The sequence below is a fragment of the Sarcophilus harrisii genome, chromosome 2 (genome assembly GCF_902635505.1).
Source record: "Sarcophilus harrisii chromosome 2, mSarHar1.11, whole genome shotgun sequence".
Taxonomy (NCBI): domain Eukaryota; kingdom Metazoa; phylum Chordata; class Mammalia; order Dasyuromorphia; family Dasyuridae; genus Sarcophilus; species Sarcophilus harrisii.
Genome location: NC_045427.1, coordinates 558,760,014 through 558,780,638, shown reverse-complemented (window position 1 = coordinate 558,780,638; position 20,625 = coordinate 558,760,014). Strand labels below are relative to the sequence as shown.

The 20,625-nt window shown below is 34.0% G+C and overlaps 1 protein-coding gene across 1 annotated transcript in view; it reads left to right on the top strand.

Moving 5' to 3' along the window:
• ARL3 (ADP ribosylation factor like GTPase 3) overlaps nt 1–20,625 on the top strand; it is a 30,002-nt gene that overhangs the window by 2,291 nt on the left and 7,086 nt on the right. Inside the window, exons 2-5 of the mRNA XM_003755416.4 lie at nt 4,088–4,231; nt 7,899–8,015; nt 12,273–12,323; nt 14,435–14,620. Of these exons, the coding sequence (XP_003755464.1) occupies nt 4,088–4,231; nt 7,899–8,015; nt 12,273–12,323; nt 14,435–14,620 (498 nt within the window). The remainder of the gene's footprint in view (nt 1–4,087; nt 4,232–7,898; nt 8,016–12,272; nt 12,324–14,434; nt 14,621–20,625) is intronic.

Sequence of the window (20,625 nt, the reverse complement as noted above, 5' to 3'; positions counted from 1 at the left end):
TAGATACAAGTTAACAACTTCCTAAAATAAGAAGTCCAGGAAACTAAGACCTTCAGCTGAGACTAATAGTTGATACTTGTTTGTTTTAAAAATTGGGCTACTGTAACAAAAACTATTTATTCACCAATAGTTTCTTCAAACATTTTGAGCTGGTTATTGTATACAAGTATGAAATAATGAGATGATGATTTGTTTTAATCCTAACTTCACATTTTTAAACAGTATTCTTTTGTTCAGCCACTCAGAAAATCATTATTGTAGTAGATATTATACTATTGTATTGCTTTTTTATATGTTGGAGTTTTCAGGTGTATTTTGTATTTGATGGTTATTCTAAACCAGAAGTGTTTAAAATATAATTTGGTAATATTTAACAAAATAAAAGTACATTAAAACATAGATAACATTATAATTTGAAATTAAGCCAATATACATCCATCAGAGATCCTTATGTATAGATTAAGACTCCCATTCCTATTTGTGTTTGATATCACTGTTTTGTACTTTAAAAAATCCTCTGGACAACATACTCTTCATCCATTTTTTTTTTTTTTTTTTTTTTGATGAAAAGCCCATTTCATTGGCACTGATAGAAAGGAACATTGACATCTTTGCCTCAGAAAAAGCTCAAGTCTTCTCATGTATTGTAGAGATAACTAAACACAATTCCTTATTTAGGTATATAAAGTTGCTGAGCCTCAAGTCAGGAAGCCCAAACTTGGTACTTGTTGGATGTTCCTAGGCAAGTCATTTAACCTGTGCCTGCTTCTGTTTCCTCTTTGACAACAAAGGCAGAACAATAGCAACAAAATGGGATGATGATAATATCTACCTCCCAAGGTTATTTTGAGTATCAAATAATATTTGTAAAGTGCTTAGAATGGACACAAAGAAGGTACTTAATAAGTGTGTGTTTACTTCCAGTCAAAGTACTTTTGAAATGCTTCATGGTGAGATAGAGACTGCTGTAAATTCTAAAAGGCTGTGTATGCTAACAGAACACAAATTTTCAACAGCCTTGCCAAAATGAAAACGCTTTGACTGAATGGTTTCCCTAGGTGACTATCAGGATAATGAGACTTTGTGCTATGATAACTCTTTAAAATTGCCTACTAAGATGGAGGTAGTAACAACAGTTATAGACTCATGGCTCTTTGAAGTAAGAGATGTCCAGACTGTAGAAAATCCAATATAAGGTCCAGTCACAAGATTCTGGAGATTAAGATGGTCCTACTTAGCAGCACTATAGTTGATTTGTTTTTGAGTTGCCATATCCATTTTAAGCTCATTGGGGGGAACCTGTGCAAACTACAGACAACTGGAGTTTTTCCCCCCATTGTAAGGTTCAAATACCCCAACAAATAAATTTGTTTATATTCCTCTTTATCTAAACTTGGAATGGCCTAGGTTGTAGATATTTTATGTGCACTTCCTAGTAATTTAGCTAAATAGGTGTATATAGCACTTGAGTCTTATATACCTACTCACTGTAAAAGTTCATTTAAATATTTTATGGATGAGTTAGATGTATTTTGTCTGCCAGTTAGAGGATAATAACTGCTGTACACAGCATGTGGTAGTAACATGCTATTAGGTGAAAAAAAATTTATAGCCTTTAATCAATATTAGGGCAAAGTACTAGGGCAGGATGCTAAAAATATACCTTAAATTCATATTCAAGCTAATTAGTTTATTCACTGGTCTGATTAGCTGTTCTTTAAGATATATTTAGAAAGTAATACTATTTTACTAAATGCTAAGAATATTAATTTCTTTGAACTTCAGATCAAATAACATTTCAAATAAATAGGTGGACATTGTTATACAAACAGACATAGAGATACTTATTTTGCTTTACCTTCAGGCTTTTAAATCAGCTTACTTTATTCACTGCAGGTAGAATGCTGATTTCTATAAATATCTTCCCTCTTTAGCTAACCCTTATAATCCTGTGATCCACTCACTAGGATTGTCAGTAGGTGTGCTATTACATTTTATGGCATGTGTCATTCCTAATACCATTCATCATTCTGCCATGAAAGATTGAAGAAAAGATGCTGGATTTCTAGTCAGGACCCAAGCCTGCCACTTAGCAACCACATCTGTTTTGAGCAAGCCATTCACCTCTGGATCCCTTTATTTTCTCACTGTAAAATGGCAGGACAGTATTGAACTATAGTCACCACTGGGCTGGAGTCTATAATTCTGCTTCTTTAGTGTCACTTTCTTTGAAAGCAAATCTTTCTATTTCAATGATCTTTCCAAAGGAAAATTGCTATTAGAAATATAGAAAGTATTCTTTTTTATGTTTCCTATGGTATCAATTTTGTGTGATTATAGAGTTCTAATGCTTTCTTGCTGCCTGTTTTTAAGATTAACAGAAATTATCTTTGAAGAAGTTAAAATGAAAAAAATCTGAATATAAAAATCCAAATATTATATTTTTACTTAATGATTCTCTCTTACAGAGATGTGGCACTCTAGGAAACAGGCCAAAACAGAACTTGTTAAAGTTTTGTTGGTTTAGAAATGTTAGAACATAAAGCTGTTTTATGAAAAGTAACTCTTCTCTCAAGACTTCCATAAGTATTGACAGCTCTGTTAACTTGTTCTGTCAAATAGATATTATCTATTTGATAATATTATCTATTAATAATATAGAATATAGTAATAAATTTCAACTATTTTTAAAATTGATCTTAGGAAGTTTCTTAAATCATTTGATAATGGACATACTTTTTCTGTACTCATCTCTAGGGGTTAACCATGATATGTATTACTCCATTTAATCAAGTATTAATAGGGTTGGGGGGAGGGCTGGATCTGTGGTTTAATTAGGATAGGGAACTTTTGTCCCTCCCCTCCTCAAGACAGATCTGTACCTGTTATACTGCTTGGAGTCTTACATAGTTGCTTGAGTCACTGAGAATGTTAAGTAACTTGTTAAATGCTGTCATTGAAGCTATGTCTTGATGAGTCCAAGACCAACTCCCCATCCACTATAACAAAGGTTTCAGAATTATAAAAAAACCAAAACAACAAAAATAAAAAAAACCAAACCCAAGTACTGAATCAAATTAAAATGTAATTTTGAAATGTTTCACAAAATAAATTTAAATATAAAATATATAATACTAATTTGTGGTTTTCTAAGTCAATAAGAGACCTATTGGGATCCATTCCTATTTTTGACACACAGCTATAGTTATGATAATTCTCGGCCAAATATATATTTTCTCCATTAAAAATGGGAAAATTGAGACATGGTACAGGTTAATATCCTTCAATAAATCTGTGGCACAATCAGGACTAGAATTAGTGAACAAAGAAACCCAATATTAGACATGAGAGGTTATGTTATTTTCAGAAGTAATTTTCTCTTAATAAAGTTAGCTGATGAATTTTAATATTACCTAGCTTATTATGTAGATAACCATTAGTTATTCTCATATCATCTTTTAGTAGGATAGTTGGTATAGTCTTACCTAAGAATACCTGGTATTCTTTCTAAAAGTCTATAAAAGGGGAAATATTCAAAGTAAGAAGCCACAAGACGAAAGTATTAGGATAAATTAGAAATATTCTTTAATTCTTGATTATTTGGTGACCCCTCACTGACTTTAACAATCTTAATTTCTATGTGTGCCATTTTGCTCATTAAAAGAAAAACAAAACCCTGTTAACACTGATCCTCTCAGAAAGAGGCCCGATAGGATACTTTAGACTATTAAGGGTGAACTGAAATAGATGAAGATTAGGATAAACAAAGTACTTCTGCTACAATTTGCAAACTTTGAGATAACATCAAAGTCTAGCCATAACTATAATAGATAAATAATGCTATTTTTCAAAGTTACTTCTGCCAGTGTCATTTTCAAAAGTATATTAGTGTACTCCTGATAAGATATAAAGGAAGAGACCAAATGGGATAAATAGCACTTGAATGAAAAACATTACTTAAAAGCTTTTCATAGCTAAGAGCTACATTCGATGAGAATGAACTTACACTCTACTGGCCAGCACGATGAGATTCAGGCATTTATGGTAAAGCCTTGAAAGTAACCTCTCTTCTTTGTGATTACCCAAGGGTTTACTCTCAATCCTGAGGAAATTGAAGAGTGCACCAGACCAGGAGGTAAGAATTCTACTCCTGGGCTTGGATAATGCTGGCAAAACTACACTCCTGAAGCAGCTTGCATCTGAAGACATCAGTCACATTACACCTACACAGGTAAACACATTCTGTTATGAAGTATTTTTGTTTCATGGTACATCATGCCCTTCAAAAAAAGGAAGACTAAGGACAAAACATAACTTTTGTCTTTTAGCTCTTGGTTTAATGCCCAATAACATATTCCACACCATCTAAAAGTAAACATTTACATTATCTATATTCTGATCCAATCAACAGTCAGAATTCAACATTTTATTAAGTTAAAGTCACATAATATTTTGACTTTAAAAAAAAGTGGGATAGTAAAAAGTAACAGCCCAAGAATTTCATCCATGAAATATTTAAAGAATCAGAGGAAAGCTTCTAATGCCTTAGATGGATCTTTTATGGAGGTTTACAAAAAGACATGGACAAGAATCACAATATAAAAGGCTTCTCATTTGCACTGGCTGAATATGCTGGCTGTTTGAGAGCATGCATTTTTTAAAAGTATATACAAGGTACTAGCAATCCAAAAATGAAGACCACCACAGACTCTGCCCCACCCTTTTTCCTCCCCCACAGTTTATGTTCTAAAGCTAAGGCTAACCAAGATGAATCTAAAGAATAAAGAAATTAAAAAAAAAATACAGAACAATAGAATAGGGAAATAATTAGTGCCAGGGTAAAAGGGGATTCTATGTACTTATTTTGTTCATTTTAAAAAATATATATTTTTAACACTGAGCCTCTCAGAAAGGATTCTGTGAAAACGAAATTTCCAAAGGACACTGTAGATTAATAAAGGTGAACTGAAATAAATGAAGGATAGGATAAATAGACTATCTAGGCTACAATTTGCAAACCTGTTGAAACTTTGAGACAACAGTATTCGAATCTAGCCATAACCTAATAATAAGTACAGGACAGAAAAACTGGTGAATGTCTTTATACCACTTTCCCTATAAGAATAGAAGGAGAAAATTCCTAAGGAGAAAAATTACTTCCTCACTAAATACCTGGATTTATTGACTGGCAATTGATCTGATGTTCTTAGTAACTTTGTAGCATTAGCATATGTGAGTATTATAAACCTGAGATTATTAATTGTTTACTTTCTGGATAGTATTTGTACAATTGTTGATGTGTGTGCTTAATTACTGGTGAGCATTCTTAACTTGTACCTTATTTCAGATGAGTCGCTGAGTTGCTATCAGACAAACAATTTAAAGCTTCTGAACAAACTTTATAATTTAAAAAATAATAAATTACAGTAGTTTCTCCTGGAAAGACTGAAAAACAAAAACACTCTAGTGGATGCCTTTCAGTTAGGAAATGGCTGAATAAGTTATGATATATGAATATAATGGAATATTATTCTATATGAAATGATGAGCAGGTTGATTTCAATTTACATGAACTGATGCTAGGAAGTGAGTAGAACCAGGAGAACTTTGTATACAGCACAAGACTATGTGAGAATCGATTGTGATATGATTTTCCTCTTTTCAACAATAAGGTGATTGAAGCCAATTCCAATAGACTTGTGATAGAAAGTTTCAGTCACATACAGAGAGAGAACTATGGAATCTAAATGTGGATCAGTTTTTTCATCTTTTTTGTTGTTGTTTGCTTGTTTTTTTTTTTTTCTTTCTTTCTTGTATTTTTTCCCTTTTGACCTCTTTGGTTTTTTTAGGTTTTTGTTTTTGTTTTTTGCATGGCATAAGAAATTTAGAAATATGTTTAGAAGAATTGCACATGTTTAACCTATTTTGAATTACTTGCTGTTTGGGGGAGAATAGAGGAGAGAAAGGAAAAAAATTTGGACACATGGCTTTGCAAAGATGAATGCTGAAAACTATCTTTGCATATGTTTAGAAAAATAAAATATTATTAAAGTAAAAAAATCATACTCTAGTGTGTTTGGGCCCTTACAACAGAAGAAAAGATAGTTTTTTATGAATATTCAGGAAAAAAGATAAAGCACATACTTATTTTATACATTTTGACCTTCAGATTCTTATGTCTTTTTACAATCTAGAGATTTGAAAGGGACATTGTTAAGTGAACAGTTTTAGATACTTTTGGCAAGGAGTTAAAATGCATTCTCCATTTATTTATCCATTGTCTTCCCAATATTCAAACATACATTTATTTCTGTTTCGTTCAAAGTTTTATAGAAACACCAACACCATAAATTATACACAAGTGACTCTCCTCTGTAATGAAGAATCTGGTAGCACCTGCCCCTGATGGGAGTGTGTCCTAGTTTCAGATCTCAAGTAGTGATAGTGGCATGTAGGCAAATTTGCCAGATGTTCAGAATGAGCTCCTTTGCCCTGTTATTCTTTACTAAGCAAGATACATTTCCTGTTCACTAGCAGCAAACCTTCAGACAAGATTTTAAAGTCTTGATTTCACTGTATCACTTCTAAGAGAGATAAAATAATCCTAATTATAAAATGTGATCTGAGTCTTGAATTTTTTGCTCATTTGTCCTTATAATTCCTGATTCGGGATGCTGATCCATGGATTTATTCATCTTTCTTTAGGCTCTCTATTGCAGTAACTCCTGAAAATCAAAATATTTTCCGGTTGACCAAAGATTTCTAAAAGAACAACACAGATTATTTCTAGGAATCAGAAGGTTTCTCCCCAACCACTGCCCACAGCATGACTTCTCAATTCAAGATTGCATTGTGTGCTATTTTAGCAGAACTTTAAATCTCCATGGTTCTTTAAAATAGGATTTAAGTGCAAATTTATTCTCCCACATACATGGTGGCATAAGTTTAGTTCTTTCTATACCCTGTTTAACCCACTATAGAAAAATCTTTCTATACTGAACCATAATTTTAAAAACTGATTCTTCACACACAATGGTTGTTCTTTAAATTTAGCATTCTGTTCTCTTGAGTCTTCAGGTTTAACCATATTCCTGATACTCTTTACCATTCTAAGATCTTCAGATAGCACTCTCTATGTTGCAAATCCAAATTAGTCTCAAGTGTCCTGACTCTCCCATCCTTGTAAACACTATAGGTATTTAGTTCAATTAGATAAATATTTATTAAGCCCCTACCATGCCAGATACAAATAAGAAAAAGAGCCAATTCCTGCCCTCAAAGAACTTACAATCTAATGGGAGAAGACGAACACAAAAAGAAGCTAAAAATCAGGACAATTGAGAATGGAGCTCCAGAAGGTGCCTGACTGGGAGCATGGTTGTTATGTGAAGTAAAAGTGAAGCAGTGCTCCTGATGGAGAAAGGATTTTCTAGGAAGGAGTGAGCCCTCTATAAGATTTGGGAGACGTTTAGTGCTCTATTCTCCAATCCTCTAATCAGAGGGGAATGGCAGCTGTGAGTGAGTTGAGACTGGGTAGAGTATCCAAATCTAAATCACAGTGATGAGATTTCAGGTAATTGGCTCCTGGGATGTGGCAAAAGCATGTTATTTCTTGAAATGGAAGCCAAGCAGGACTGCTGTTGGAGAATGGAGTAGACAGCAGTATTTTGTCAGTACTTTGTCAGCTACTGATTCTACAACACTGGTGAGGTTAATTGTATGTGAGCTAGCTTTCTTCTCTGTATCATTTTCATAGCAGATAATTTTCATTAGTACTATGTTCATCACTGTCAATACTTCTCACAAGTGGGAGATGACAAAACTGTTAAATATGATCTTTTACCAATATAATCCCAAAGCATAATTTAACCAGATGTTTTTGCCTTTTTCTTTTTCAGGGCTTTAACATCAAAAGTGTACAATCACAAGGTTTTAAACTGAATGTATGGGACATTGGTGGACAGAGGAAAATCAGGCCATACTGGAGGAATTATTTTGAAAATACTGATGTACTTGTAAGTACTGCCTACTCCTGCATTAATTCAAGGCCTTTCCTGCTGTGTGCTAGAAACATTAACATTCTAATGTTCTCATTGTCAGTATTTCCACTGCCATAACATTAATCATCATGAACTTATTAACAGGGCTAGCAGAAGGCTGGCGATTGTAAAGCAAGCAATCTTGGAATAGCTTTTATAAGATACATTATTGTTGCTTGGTAACAATAGTGTGTCCTTCCACACCTTGGCCAAATAATCTATTTATAAATACATTTCAGTGATTTGAGCAGCAAAATAAAACTTAGAAGATCCCAGAATGTCACTAACTATAATCACCAAAATGATGCTCAGAGGCTCTTTTCATCCTTTTCTAAAATGGGAAAAGCCTTGCTTCATATGATTACTATGAAAATTAATAAGAATGCTATAAGAATTAATTTTTCATTCTCATTGGGTTGTGATAATAGCAAAACATAAATATTGTTATCATAAAATCAAATCAACAAATATTAATTTTGCACCTATTACATATGAGGCACTGTTGTAAGAACCATACCATAACCTGGCTTTTTGTGAAGAAAATTTCTCTGCTGTAGATGCCAAATTGGATGCTTGAATTGGTGTAGAAAAAATAGGTTATTGGCTTAGGAGAGAGGTAGAGAGAGGCACAACTTTCCAAGAGAGAAAACTATGCTTTTAGCCTCAGGAAACTTAGTAAATACCTATTCACAGTATTTGTTTTATTAATCATTTAAGTGTATTCTTAAATTGTACTAAAATCACACATTAGATTAAAAAGAGAGGTTGTAGAGAGAAACAAAGCTTATAATGGATGCTTTGCGTGTATAAGACAAAGTAAGAAAAATTCTAGAAGATGGGTAGTTAAGGGTACAGATATTTGTTAGGTTCCTAAATGAGGTCTCTAAAATTTTCTGGTCCTTCAGTAAGAATTTAAAAGTTAAATAAATCTAACAGCTAGTAGGCAGGATCCAAAGATGATGTAATGTAATCACAGATGTAGCATTTTGTGTGAACCATATGTACCCAGCAAGCTATGTATATTTGAGCAAAAATCAGTTCAGCATAGCAACATGAGGAAAGTTTTTCTCTGAAGCATCAGGAAGCCAGTGAAAGGTTGTATCTTGGGTTTAGATTCAACCTTGTATTGTTCCAGGGCCTGTGAGACCATGATTATCAGCCTGGTCCCTAGGGCTAGACTCCAAGCACTACCTTGCCAGACTTAGCAGCACCTAGGGATGCAGTTTTTTATTTGTTTGTTTTAAACTCTTTACTTCTTAAGTTAGGAAAGTCCAATTCCAAAGCTATTCCCTAAATCAGATGGTTTCAAGAGTAATTTAACTATTTCCCACCAGGTGGACACCACAGGGAACTAGATAAAATTTTATTAGACCAAAAGGGTTAACACAATGCCTAAATATAGCCTAAATTATTCCTAAGGGAGGATCAAAAGCACGAAACATATCTGGTTCATGATTTCCTACTTCTAGAGAAAGGAGATAGAAAAGGTGTGATAGAAGTAATGGGCAGATAGAGACACTTTTCCCAAGGTCATTAGAAAGCATAGAAATATATACCACTGCTGTTTTTCAAGGTAGAGCTTTATATGACAAAACTCCATTGATTTCTACTTTTAAATATAACTTAAAGTGTCTCATCATTTTATAATCAAATCAAACCATTTGCTACTCATCTCCACTGAGAATTCTCAGATATGCCTCAAATTCTCTGAAACAAGGTGATTTCTAGACTACAATAAACAGTAGACATATTTTGGTATGGAATAGATAGAAAGGACAGTTGGAGAAATTTTACAGATAATCCAAAAACCTCATTTTAATCAATAGCTTCAGCATCCCTTCCTCAAACTTTTGCCCAGCTACTAACAAAATGTGAGCTTCATTTCTTCTTGATGCATCCACCTTTTGGTGGAGAGATGTTTATGGGAAGCAAAATGGCCAAAAGGTGGCAGCAGTAGGGAGAAGAAAGAAAAACAAAAGAATCTTCAGTTCATTTCCTCTTGTGATTAGTCATTAGATAATGGAAGTTGAATAAACTTATGGGAGTCCATATCAAATCAGATAAAAATCTTTTTACTGACCTTCCCATGATGATATAGTTTCAATGTCATTTCCTAGAAGGCGTGAATACTTAATTTTCCATACGGCAAAATTTCAAGTGTCCTGAGTTAAATTAGGATTTTAAAATAGGGTTAATAATATAGTTTGTCTGGATGCACACTATTTTAATATCAAGGTTAGAAGAGTACCAGAGTTTCTATTTTCTCTGGTTCTTTGAAGATGAAAACCAGATTCTCTGTTTTAATTGGTTTGGGGTTTGTTTTTTACATGGTAAGGTTGACAGACAAAAAATAGATCATATCAGAAGCAGTAGCATTTTCTTGTAAATGGTAATGTCCCACAAGGAGATGAACATTTTTTAAAAGATGAAATCTATGGGGATAAAAAAAGGAAAATGCCGAAGAAAAACAAAATGAACACACCAGAGAAGTCTGACCACTGCTTTTGATTTAACTTATTTCTTAGTAAATAGGGTAGCCATTTTATAGGCTTCTCCTTAGAATTATGGTACAATCATTTCCAAATGTGATTGAAAGTGATTTGAGCGATAAACCAAACACTATGAAAAACATATGTATAAATTGAGGGACAATATGGCTATGTGTATAGATTGAGGGACAATATGGCTACTTTTGAAAACATACTTGCTATAGCACAGAAGTATTTTTATGGGACTATTTGTATGAAATACCAACTAGCAGTAAATCAGTGCCAAAGATTTACTCTTGTTTTCACTCAGCCTCTGAACTTGCTAGTCAGCTTCTGGACTTTTCTTGGGACCATATCTCTCCACTTTTTAGAACTCTCCACCAATTCCTCATAATATTTGAAATGGACTATAAGTATTTTGTTTTTGTCTTCATATTATACCTTCTAGACAAGCACCTTTTTCTCCTCTGTGATTTTGTGGGAAGGATTAGTAGATAATACCCTCAATATAAGTCATCAATATGATGTGATATTGACATAATCTTAGACTGCCATAAGAGATATATGGCATCCTGAATTAAGAAGATGATAGTCTTATATTCTGACTTCATCAGACCACATCTGGAATATTGTTTTCATTTATGAGAATCACATCTTAGGAAGGACACTGATAAACAAATCCAGCAAAGGCTGGATGACTACTTGCTGAAATAGAGGGCATTCTTTCACGTATGGAGTAAGATTAGATGATTGTTGAGAGTCCTTTTCAGTTTTGAAATTTTGTAACTTTTTTCCCCCTTTTTCTGTCACCTGTATAAGACCTTCTAGGCAGTCTTTTCTACTGGACACACCCTCCTCCTAGTCACTATTGATATGTCTTCTCATTTTTCGTATTCTTCTTTTTGGTACATTGCTTAAATGAAATCTATCTCAATCTAGTCTAGACTCTCTCACCCAAAATAAAAGTAAAATCAACTCCATGTTACATGGTTACTCATTTCTAATATAGAGATTATGCTATCATTGTTATATATTATTATTATAACTATCCCTATATGTTTCCTTCCTTTCTACATGAAGCACTTCTGTAACATAGTTATTCTGAGCCTCTGACTTAGAAAGACTTTCATAGCTCATGTTTTGCATTAACTTGCCAGCCATTTAACATTTATGAAGTACCACTATGAATAGAGTGTTGTATCTTGTTGGCCTTCTTTGGATATTTTATAATAACAATCAGACCTTAGAATTCTGAGGCCCAGAACATTCTTTGTGCCTTTCTTCTCTCTTTGCTTTCCCCTAAAAAAACAAACAAAAAAACATGAAGATATAAATGTTCTTGGAAGAAAAAATTATTTCTGCAGTTGTTTTAGACTGAACTTCATTTCTGTGACAGTTTTTAGTTGTGGGTGCCTGACTGACAGTATTCAACAGAATTTTACTTGCTTTTGTTTTAGAAGGGAGACTGGTTTAGGTATGGGACAGAATTTGATGCACACATCTCAAAACATACTATCACATTTATCCTGAAATTCCCTGGTTTTTGTTACTTCCTAGATATTGTTGTTTGTGAGAAGAAATTTCCCAGATATTTTGTTTTCTTTTGCTTCTGTAAGTGAGGTGAACCTGCCACCCTGGGCGTTTCAGTGCAAGATTGAACTGATATCTTCTACTCATGTCTAGAAGCAACATTGAGTTTTTCCATCTGGGGTCACTAAAGTAATCATTCCTATTTCTTTTATAGATATATGTTATCGACAGTGCAGACAGAAAACGGTTTGAAGAGACGGGTCAGGTAAATAATTCTTCTGTCCAAGTATTTTTAAAATGATTAATTTTCCATTACTTTACTTTGCTAAATGTTTGAGAGTTAGGAAGCTATTTTTAAAAACTTTTATAATTCAAACAAAATAGTCTTTGTAAAAGCTGGGCAAAAATAGAAGTTGATTCCAAAACTATTAGTGGAGGTCTTTACAAGAAAAATTAATCAAATAAAACAGATAAGACTATTAGTAAATGTAATTTGATATGAAAACTAAAATCTCTGCAAAGTCTTTTCCAGGCTCTTAAAAGAGGCCAGAAATGAATTTAATTTGTTTTTCTTTACATCTTTCTAAATTAACTTAATTGATCTTAGGGTAACTAAAAAAAAAAAAAGAGGAATTAGAAGAAATATATAACCTAAATAGGCTACTTGTGTGTCAGGTACATGGTACCTGGTGCTAAGTAACCATGTGCATCTTGAAAACTCTATCTTGTTTGTAAATAGTACACAGGACTTATATAGTACAGTATGTTATGTATGCTTTTTTAAAGCAGAAGGATGTATATAAAGTGGATATGGAGATTCCCCCCCGTTGTTAAATGAAGCAGAAATGCACTTATTCACTAGTCCACCTTTTTAGAGAGATAAGACTCAGACATTCACATTGGATCACCAGCCTGAACCTAGATCTGGTGTGTTATTCTAATATTTTGGGGTAGCTTTTCTTCTTTAGGAAGTAAATCAAGGAAACTCCATACATTTGGAGACTGCCCAGCATATCACAGTGACAAATAAACATCATTGTTTATTTGAGCTAGAACTAAACCGAAGAATTGTATCTTATCTTGAAGCTCCTTATGTTATCAACCTCATGAACCATGAACTCCCTCCCACATGATTTTTTAATAGCTCTTTATTTTTCCAAATGTATGCAAAGATAGTTTTCAACATTCACCCTTGCAAAACCCTTGTGTTCCAAACCTTCCCTCTACCTCCTCTTATAGACAGGAAGCAATCCAGCATAGGTTAAACACATACAGTTCTTGTAAACATATTACTATATTCATTATGCTTCACACACACACACACAAAACAAAGATCAAAAGGTGAAAGGAGTAGTAGCTAGGTGGCACAGTGGATAGAGCACCAGCCCTAGAAGACCTGAATTCAAATTTGACCTCAGATACTTAACACTTCTTAGCTATATGACCTTGGGCAAGTCACTTAACCCCAATTGCCTCAGGAGAAAAAAAAGATGAGAAATAAAAACAAGCAAATAAACAAACAACAACAAAAGTGAAAATACTGTGCTCTGATATAATTCTCTCTCTGAATGCAAATAGCTCTTTCCATCACAAGTCTGTTATAATTGCCTTGAATTACCTCATTATTGAAAAGAGCCAAGTCCATCACAGTTGATCATCACATAATCTTCTTGTTGCGATGTACAATGTTCTCTTGGTTCTACTCACTTCACTTAGCATCTCTTCATGAGATTTTTCCAGGCTTTTCTGAAATCAGCCTGCTCATCATTTCTTACAGAACAATAATATTCCATTGCATTCATATACCATAACTTATTCAACCATTCCCCAGCTGATGGGCATTCATTCAGTTCCCAGTTCTTGCTACTACAGGATTTTTAAGTAGCTAAACTCTATGTGAAATGTTCTTTATGGCAATTAGGTTTATGCATGCTTTCCCAGCAAAGATTTACTGCAACTTGTCAGTTACAGACAAAAACATGGTGTAAAGCTGGATTCTTCAGCAGTACAATTACAGTGGTTTAGGAAGTTTCAAAGCCATCACTTGTTCTAAATATTTTTTTTTATTTAAAATAAGATTATTTTAATCTCCCTTGACAAATATTCAAATGTAAAAAAAAAAAAAAAAGGAAAATTGGAAATGAACAAATAAAACAAACTATAGCCTGTAACCACAGCTGTGTCATTTTAGCAATAATTAAAAGAAACAAAAGATATATATTATTTTTAATACTATAGTATCAAAATAATTCTGTTAGTTTTGTGTCCCTTTTTGCATCTCTTTCCTAAATATCTAAATGTTTTTCTTATTAGAGGAAAGATGAGATTTGACAGAGTCAAGTATGGATTTTCACCTCCTTTTCTAAAATGATACAGGAACTAGCTGAATTACTGGATGAAGAAAAGCTAAGTGGCGTCCCTGTGCTCATCTTTGCTAACAAGCAGGATTTGCTCACCGCAGCCCCTGCCTCAGAGATCGCAGAGGGACTGAACCTACACACGATTCGGGATAGGATGTGGCAGATCCAGTCTTGCTCAGCCCTTACAGCAGAAGGAGTACAGGTGAGATGACAAGAAAGTGTGTGATAGGAGAAGCACAGGGATTCTCAGAGAATGTCTGAACTTAAAAAGCTAGGAAATTATGGTTCTTCAACAGACAGGGAAATCCACTCTTATATTTTAAGATTGCATTAATAGTTTTTTAAAACATTTTTGCTCAACAACCAAAACATAGTATTGGTTTGATATACCAGAAGCACAACAATTTGAAGCACTTTGACTAAAGATTTTTAAATATATATATTAATGTAATAGAGCCATCAAGAGTTGTTTTTATTCTTCTATTAGCTGCCCCAGGCTCTGATACTCTCCACAAGATATCATTAGAATCAGTCAATCATTTACAACTATTTACACTGAGTGTCTCTAAGGTATGTCTTTATCTTAAAGCCCTGAGGATCTAAGACATCCTCTCCTTTTCAACATTTGATCTGCTTAACAGATCTATAGTTACTGCTTATCTGGTATATACCAGTACTATAGAAGTCTTAGACAGCAGTGTTTGAGCTTTTGAGTTGTGTATCCTTAAAAAAACTTATAGCCTCTCTAAATGCTATATGACGTTTGTCTCTAATGAGATAACCTGTTTGCTATTCTCTGAATTCGACATGTTGGGATAAGAGGCAAAGATTTTGTACCTGATCAGTGTTCTGCAGCCTCTTTCCATTTCCTTTCTGATATTCTTCCTTTTCACCTAAGACATTTAACATTGATTTGTCTTAAAATTGCCTGACCGACTTTATCACAAGCAAAATAGTCACTTCCTAGAATTGTCTCTATTCTTCCTGATGGTTTGTTACTTGCCTTTTTGTTGTGATATACAGGCAGCATCTAACCACAGCTGTACCTCTGTTGAGTTTCTAAGTTTGAGGGGAAACTCACTCTGCATGAGTCAAGTGACCACAACAATCAATAAAAACAAGTTAATCACTCCTGAATGCTGACCTCCTTTACCATGACAAAGCTGTCCTTTCGTACTCTACCAGCAGGGGACAGCACTAACTCTAGCCACAGAATATTTAGGCCTCCATGCTTGCTCTGGAATTCTGTGGGCCTCCATTACTTTCTGAAAATCTGCACCTTAATTTTCCATAATTTTTTCAACACATCTTCTGAGCTATTCCAATGATTACAGTTCACTCTAGACAGTGGATAAGGAAGTGAAAGCGTGATAATTTGGTTTAACAATCCATGGTTTGCTTTAAAAAAAAAAAAAAACACTAAGGTAGACAGCACTTATCTATATTCATTAGTATGAATGAAGCATGGAAGAAGATGGCAATCTTTCCTACATTTAAAATTATGGAGTTTTTAGACCTGAAAAATATATTGGTGACGATTTCGTTTAATCTTCTCATTTTATAAAGCAAGAAACTGAAGTCAAGGGATTTACCCAGGATCACCCAGGTGACAATAGATCCGAGACTAAAACCTTGGTGTCTCTTGGCTCACAACTAGAGTTCCTCCTATTATAGAAGTTTTGATGAGCCTCGGTCCCTGCAGGGCTTCTTTTCTCATAGAATAATTCACAATACTAGTTTACTGGGTTCTGGAGTTTGAAGAACAAAAGGGTGGAGTTACAGAGATAGATTTTAGAAGCAAATGGTAAATAACATAAGAGTAATCGCTTTTCATTTAGAAAATTGGGATTGGGGGAGGGAGTTGAAAAGTTAGATTCTTATTCCTTATGCTGTCATCTGAAACTAAGAAAGGAAAAGGAGAGATTTCTAGAAGAAGTACTCTGAAGACCAACACTGGAAAAGTATAGCTTTCAAGTCCTCTGAATCACTGTCTCATTCATCTTTACCACTTCTCTTTCCTTTCCACTGTTGACCAGGGGTAAATTATAGAGCATGCTCTCTTCCCTTGACTTTGAAATCATGATGGAGAAATTCACTGCTTTTTGGTATACAGCATATTTATTATAAATTATAAGTAGCTGAGCATCCCAAATGAGTGGAAAGATAAATTTGAAGGGAACACAAGAACAAGAATGTATCTGAGTGGTGCTGCTTTGGTAAGAGTAAACTTCTCAGAGCAAGACCTTCAGGAACCAAGGTCACAGGAAGAGACAGCACAAGAGACCCAAGAAAGAACCATGAACAAGAAAAATAATGACTTTTTATGGAGAAGGAATAGTTTGAAGGTCACTTAATTAGTTTAGTAGATAGTACCATGGTGGATAGAATTGGGTAGTTAAGACTGGGATTTCAAGGTTAATGAGATTAGATTATGGTTAATAGAATGGTATAAATTTAGAGAATTTAACCATTATTTGAAATGGGTTATTTAATAAAAATGTTAATTAAGAAGGGAATCTGATGAATATTGTCCCTTAACGTTAACCTTTTGGGACTGAAGAAAGGTCATTGACAATTTTCTGTGAAAAGCATATTCATTGTGTCATACTAGGTCACCATGACCCTTCCCCTAGGTAATGCCCCTGAACCAAACTTTTTGCCCACTCAGTCATTTTCTCGTTTTGCACTTTATCAAGTCACTTAAGTCATTTAATTCCCTTCTGGCTTTGCTCATTAAAATTGTGGGCTTTTAATGCATTTTGTTCATCAAGCCTGAAGGTTATTGTGTTTAAAGTAAAACACTTTACTAAACTATAAAGTTTAGTAAGTTGTATTAGTTGGATACACTTTGAGACTGTTATTGTGTAAAGTATCCTGTTTATTCTTCCCCTAAAAGCTAACCTTTGATATTGGTTACCTAATAACAGCCACAAAGACCAGACAATAAGTGGGTCAGGTAACATTGCCAAGCACTGCTCTCATGACCCCAAAGGGCCTATGTGAAAGCCAGAAAAATGGTAACCTGCAATCTCTATCTGTTATACATCTTTGAAAACAATATCTCTAATTGTATCCTTGTTGTCTTTTGTATTATAACACTCTCTAATTCTGACAAATTATGGCCACACTGGAGTGGGAAGAAAACTTACATGTTGGATTCTGAGCACACTTTCCATTGGACTTAATTGGAATTGGGTGAATCATATCATTAATTGAAAAAGAAAAAAAAAAGTGAATGGTGTATTTTGGAATTAAAAATTTTGGAATAAAAAAATTTGGGATGATGAGATAGAATCCTGTGCCTTGCTCCCAATATTATCAAAGAGAATTTATTTAGTGTCTCCAGAAAAAGGAAATAAGGTGTATCATTTCATCAGCATCCTTTCTAGATGATGATATTGACTTTTGGGGCTTCAATTGAGACTTTGATTTACATCTGAACTGCTTTTGCTTTTCCTGATTTACGGTGACTGTGATCTAGAGCCATCATAGAATTAAGGCAAGTTTTTAATGAGAAATTGTCAAGAGCAAAAAGGAAGTAAAAGGGATAGGAAATAGGGGGAGAAGATTAGTCCTGGAACTCATTGACAGTGGTACAGAAGAGAAGTAACAGGAGACTCAGTTATGTCAAATAATTAAGGATTGAAAGAGAAGAAACTATGTCTGTAGACACTGAATCTGGAACCACTTCTCAGCTCCCTTTATAAACTTTATAAGTTCCCTAAACTAGATGCTATTGAGGCATTTTCCAATTCATGACATTTAGCATAGGAACTTCTTTTTTTTTTTCTGTTGCTTTTCTTTAGGTGTTTAGAAAATAAGGAACAAATGAACTAGATTAAAGCCAGCCAGAAATGTAGTAAAACCAGATTTTTGTCAAGTTTTCTCTTTCTACAAATTAGATTTGAATTAAAATACCCCTTACTGTTCATCTTTGTCTCTCTCCTCAAAGACTGAAAGTTTAACCTAAACTGTGACCATTAGAAAGCAGTATCCAATAACATTGACCCACATCACTTTCATTCACATTTAGACTTCCCCACCCACATTCCAAATAACTCTGAATTTGAACATATAGTAGTCCATGCTTATCTCACCAAAATCAAATTTTCTTTTAGTTCATCCATTCTTGATTCTCTCTTTGCTAAATCTTATGACCAAAGCCTGTGTACATATCTATTTTACTGAGATTATCAAATAGATACTTTGATATTAGGAAGGATCACTAGCAAATCTTTTTTTCTTTTTTTATTAAAGCTTTTAAATTTCAAAACATATGCATAGATAGTTTTCAACATTCACTCTTGCAAAACCTTATGTTCCAAATTTTTTTCCTCTCCTTTACCCCATCTCCCAGACAGCAAGTAATCCAGTATATGTTAAACATGGGCAATTCTTCCATACATATTTCCACAATTATCATAACTAGAAAATCTTTAATGGTATATGATCCATACTTTAAAATCAGCTTTGCAGATAAACACAAATTATTCACCAGCTTATAGTTTTTCTTCTTCTTTGGGTCATTCTTTACTTTTCCAAGCATCAGGTAGCATTTTTATTTTTCTTTATTTACATTCATAAAAGAATTTTTAGCATTCATTTTTAAAATTTTGAGTTGTCAATTCTCTCCCTTCCTTTCTTCTCTCTCCATTCCTTGAGAAGACAGTTTGCTATACATTACTTATGTGCAGTCATGCAAAATATATTTCCATATTAGCCATGTTACAAAAGAAGAGACACAAAAAACCTCCCCAATAAAAATAAAGTTTAAAAAAAATGTGCATTCAGACTCCATCAGTTCTTTTGTTGGAGACAGATAGCATTTTTAATCATAAGTCTTCTGGAGTCTCCTTGGATCATTTTATTACTGAGAATAGCTAAATCATTCACAGTTGATTATATATGATATTGCTATACTCTATGCAGTAGTCTCCTGGTTCTGCTCAATTCACTTTATATCAATTCATGTAAGTCTTCCCAGATCTTTCTGAAAGCATCCTTCTCAGCATTTCTTATAGTACAATAGTATTCCACCACAACTTGTTCAGCTATTCCCCAATTGATGGACATCCCCTCAATTTCCAATCTTTTGCCACCACAAAAAGACCTGCTATAATTTTTTTTCCCTGAGGCAATTGGGGTTAAATGACCTGCCCAGGGTCACACAGCTAGGAAGTATTAAGTTTCTGAGGCCAGATATGAATCAGATCTTCCTGACTTCAGGGCTGGAGCTCTATCCACTGCTCCACCTAGCTGCCCTTATATTTTTGGTACAAATAGGTCCTTTATCTTTTAAATCTCTTTAGGAGACAAACCTGATAGTGCTGTTGCTGGATTAAAGGGTGTATGCAATTTGATAGCCCTTTGGGGCATAATTCCAAATTCCTTTCCAGAATGGTGGGATCAATTCACAACTCCACCAGCAGTACATTATTGTCCCAATTTTCCCATATTTCATCCAACATTTGACATTTTCCTTTTCTGTCATTTTAGCCAATCTGATAAGTGTGAAGTAATACCTCAGAATTGTTTTAGTTTTCAATTTTCTAATCAATAGTGGTTTTGATTTCTTCTTCTGAAAACTGCCTGTTCATATCCTTTGACCATTTATCAATTGAGGAATAACTTGTATTCATGTAAATCTGGCTCAGTTCTCTCTTTATTTGCGAAATGAGACCTTGATCAGGGAAACTGGTGGTAAATCCCTCTCCCTCCCCACCATTTCCTGCTTTTTCTTCTGATTTGCCTGGACCAGTTTTGTTTGTACAAAAACTTTTAAATTTAATGTAACCAAAATTATCCATTTTACATATCATAACACTCTCGTTTGGTCAAGAATTCTTCCCTTAGCCAGAAATGTAACAGGTAAATTATTCCATGCTCCCTAATTTACTTATGATATCATCTTTTATATCTAGATTATATATCCATTTTGACATTATCTTGGTATACAGTGTGAGATGTTGGTCTGCCAAATTGCATAAACCAATATTAAAATAAAACTTGAATTCCTTATTGAAAGCTTGAATATTATTTGTTATTGGCCTCCAGCATACTGATTGCTAATTCAAGGCAGTTTTAAATTTTTGGGTGGGGAGGGAGGTGGAATGGAACACATAGTGATCTGTTTTAGAACTTCCTACTTTTTTGTAGACTCAGAAGATGAGATTTGGCTGCCTGTTGGGTGTGTTGTAAACAAAAGTA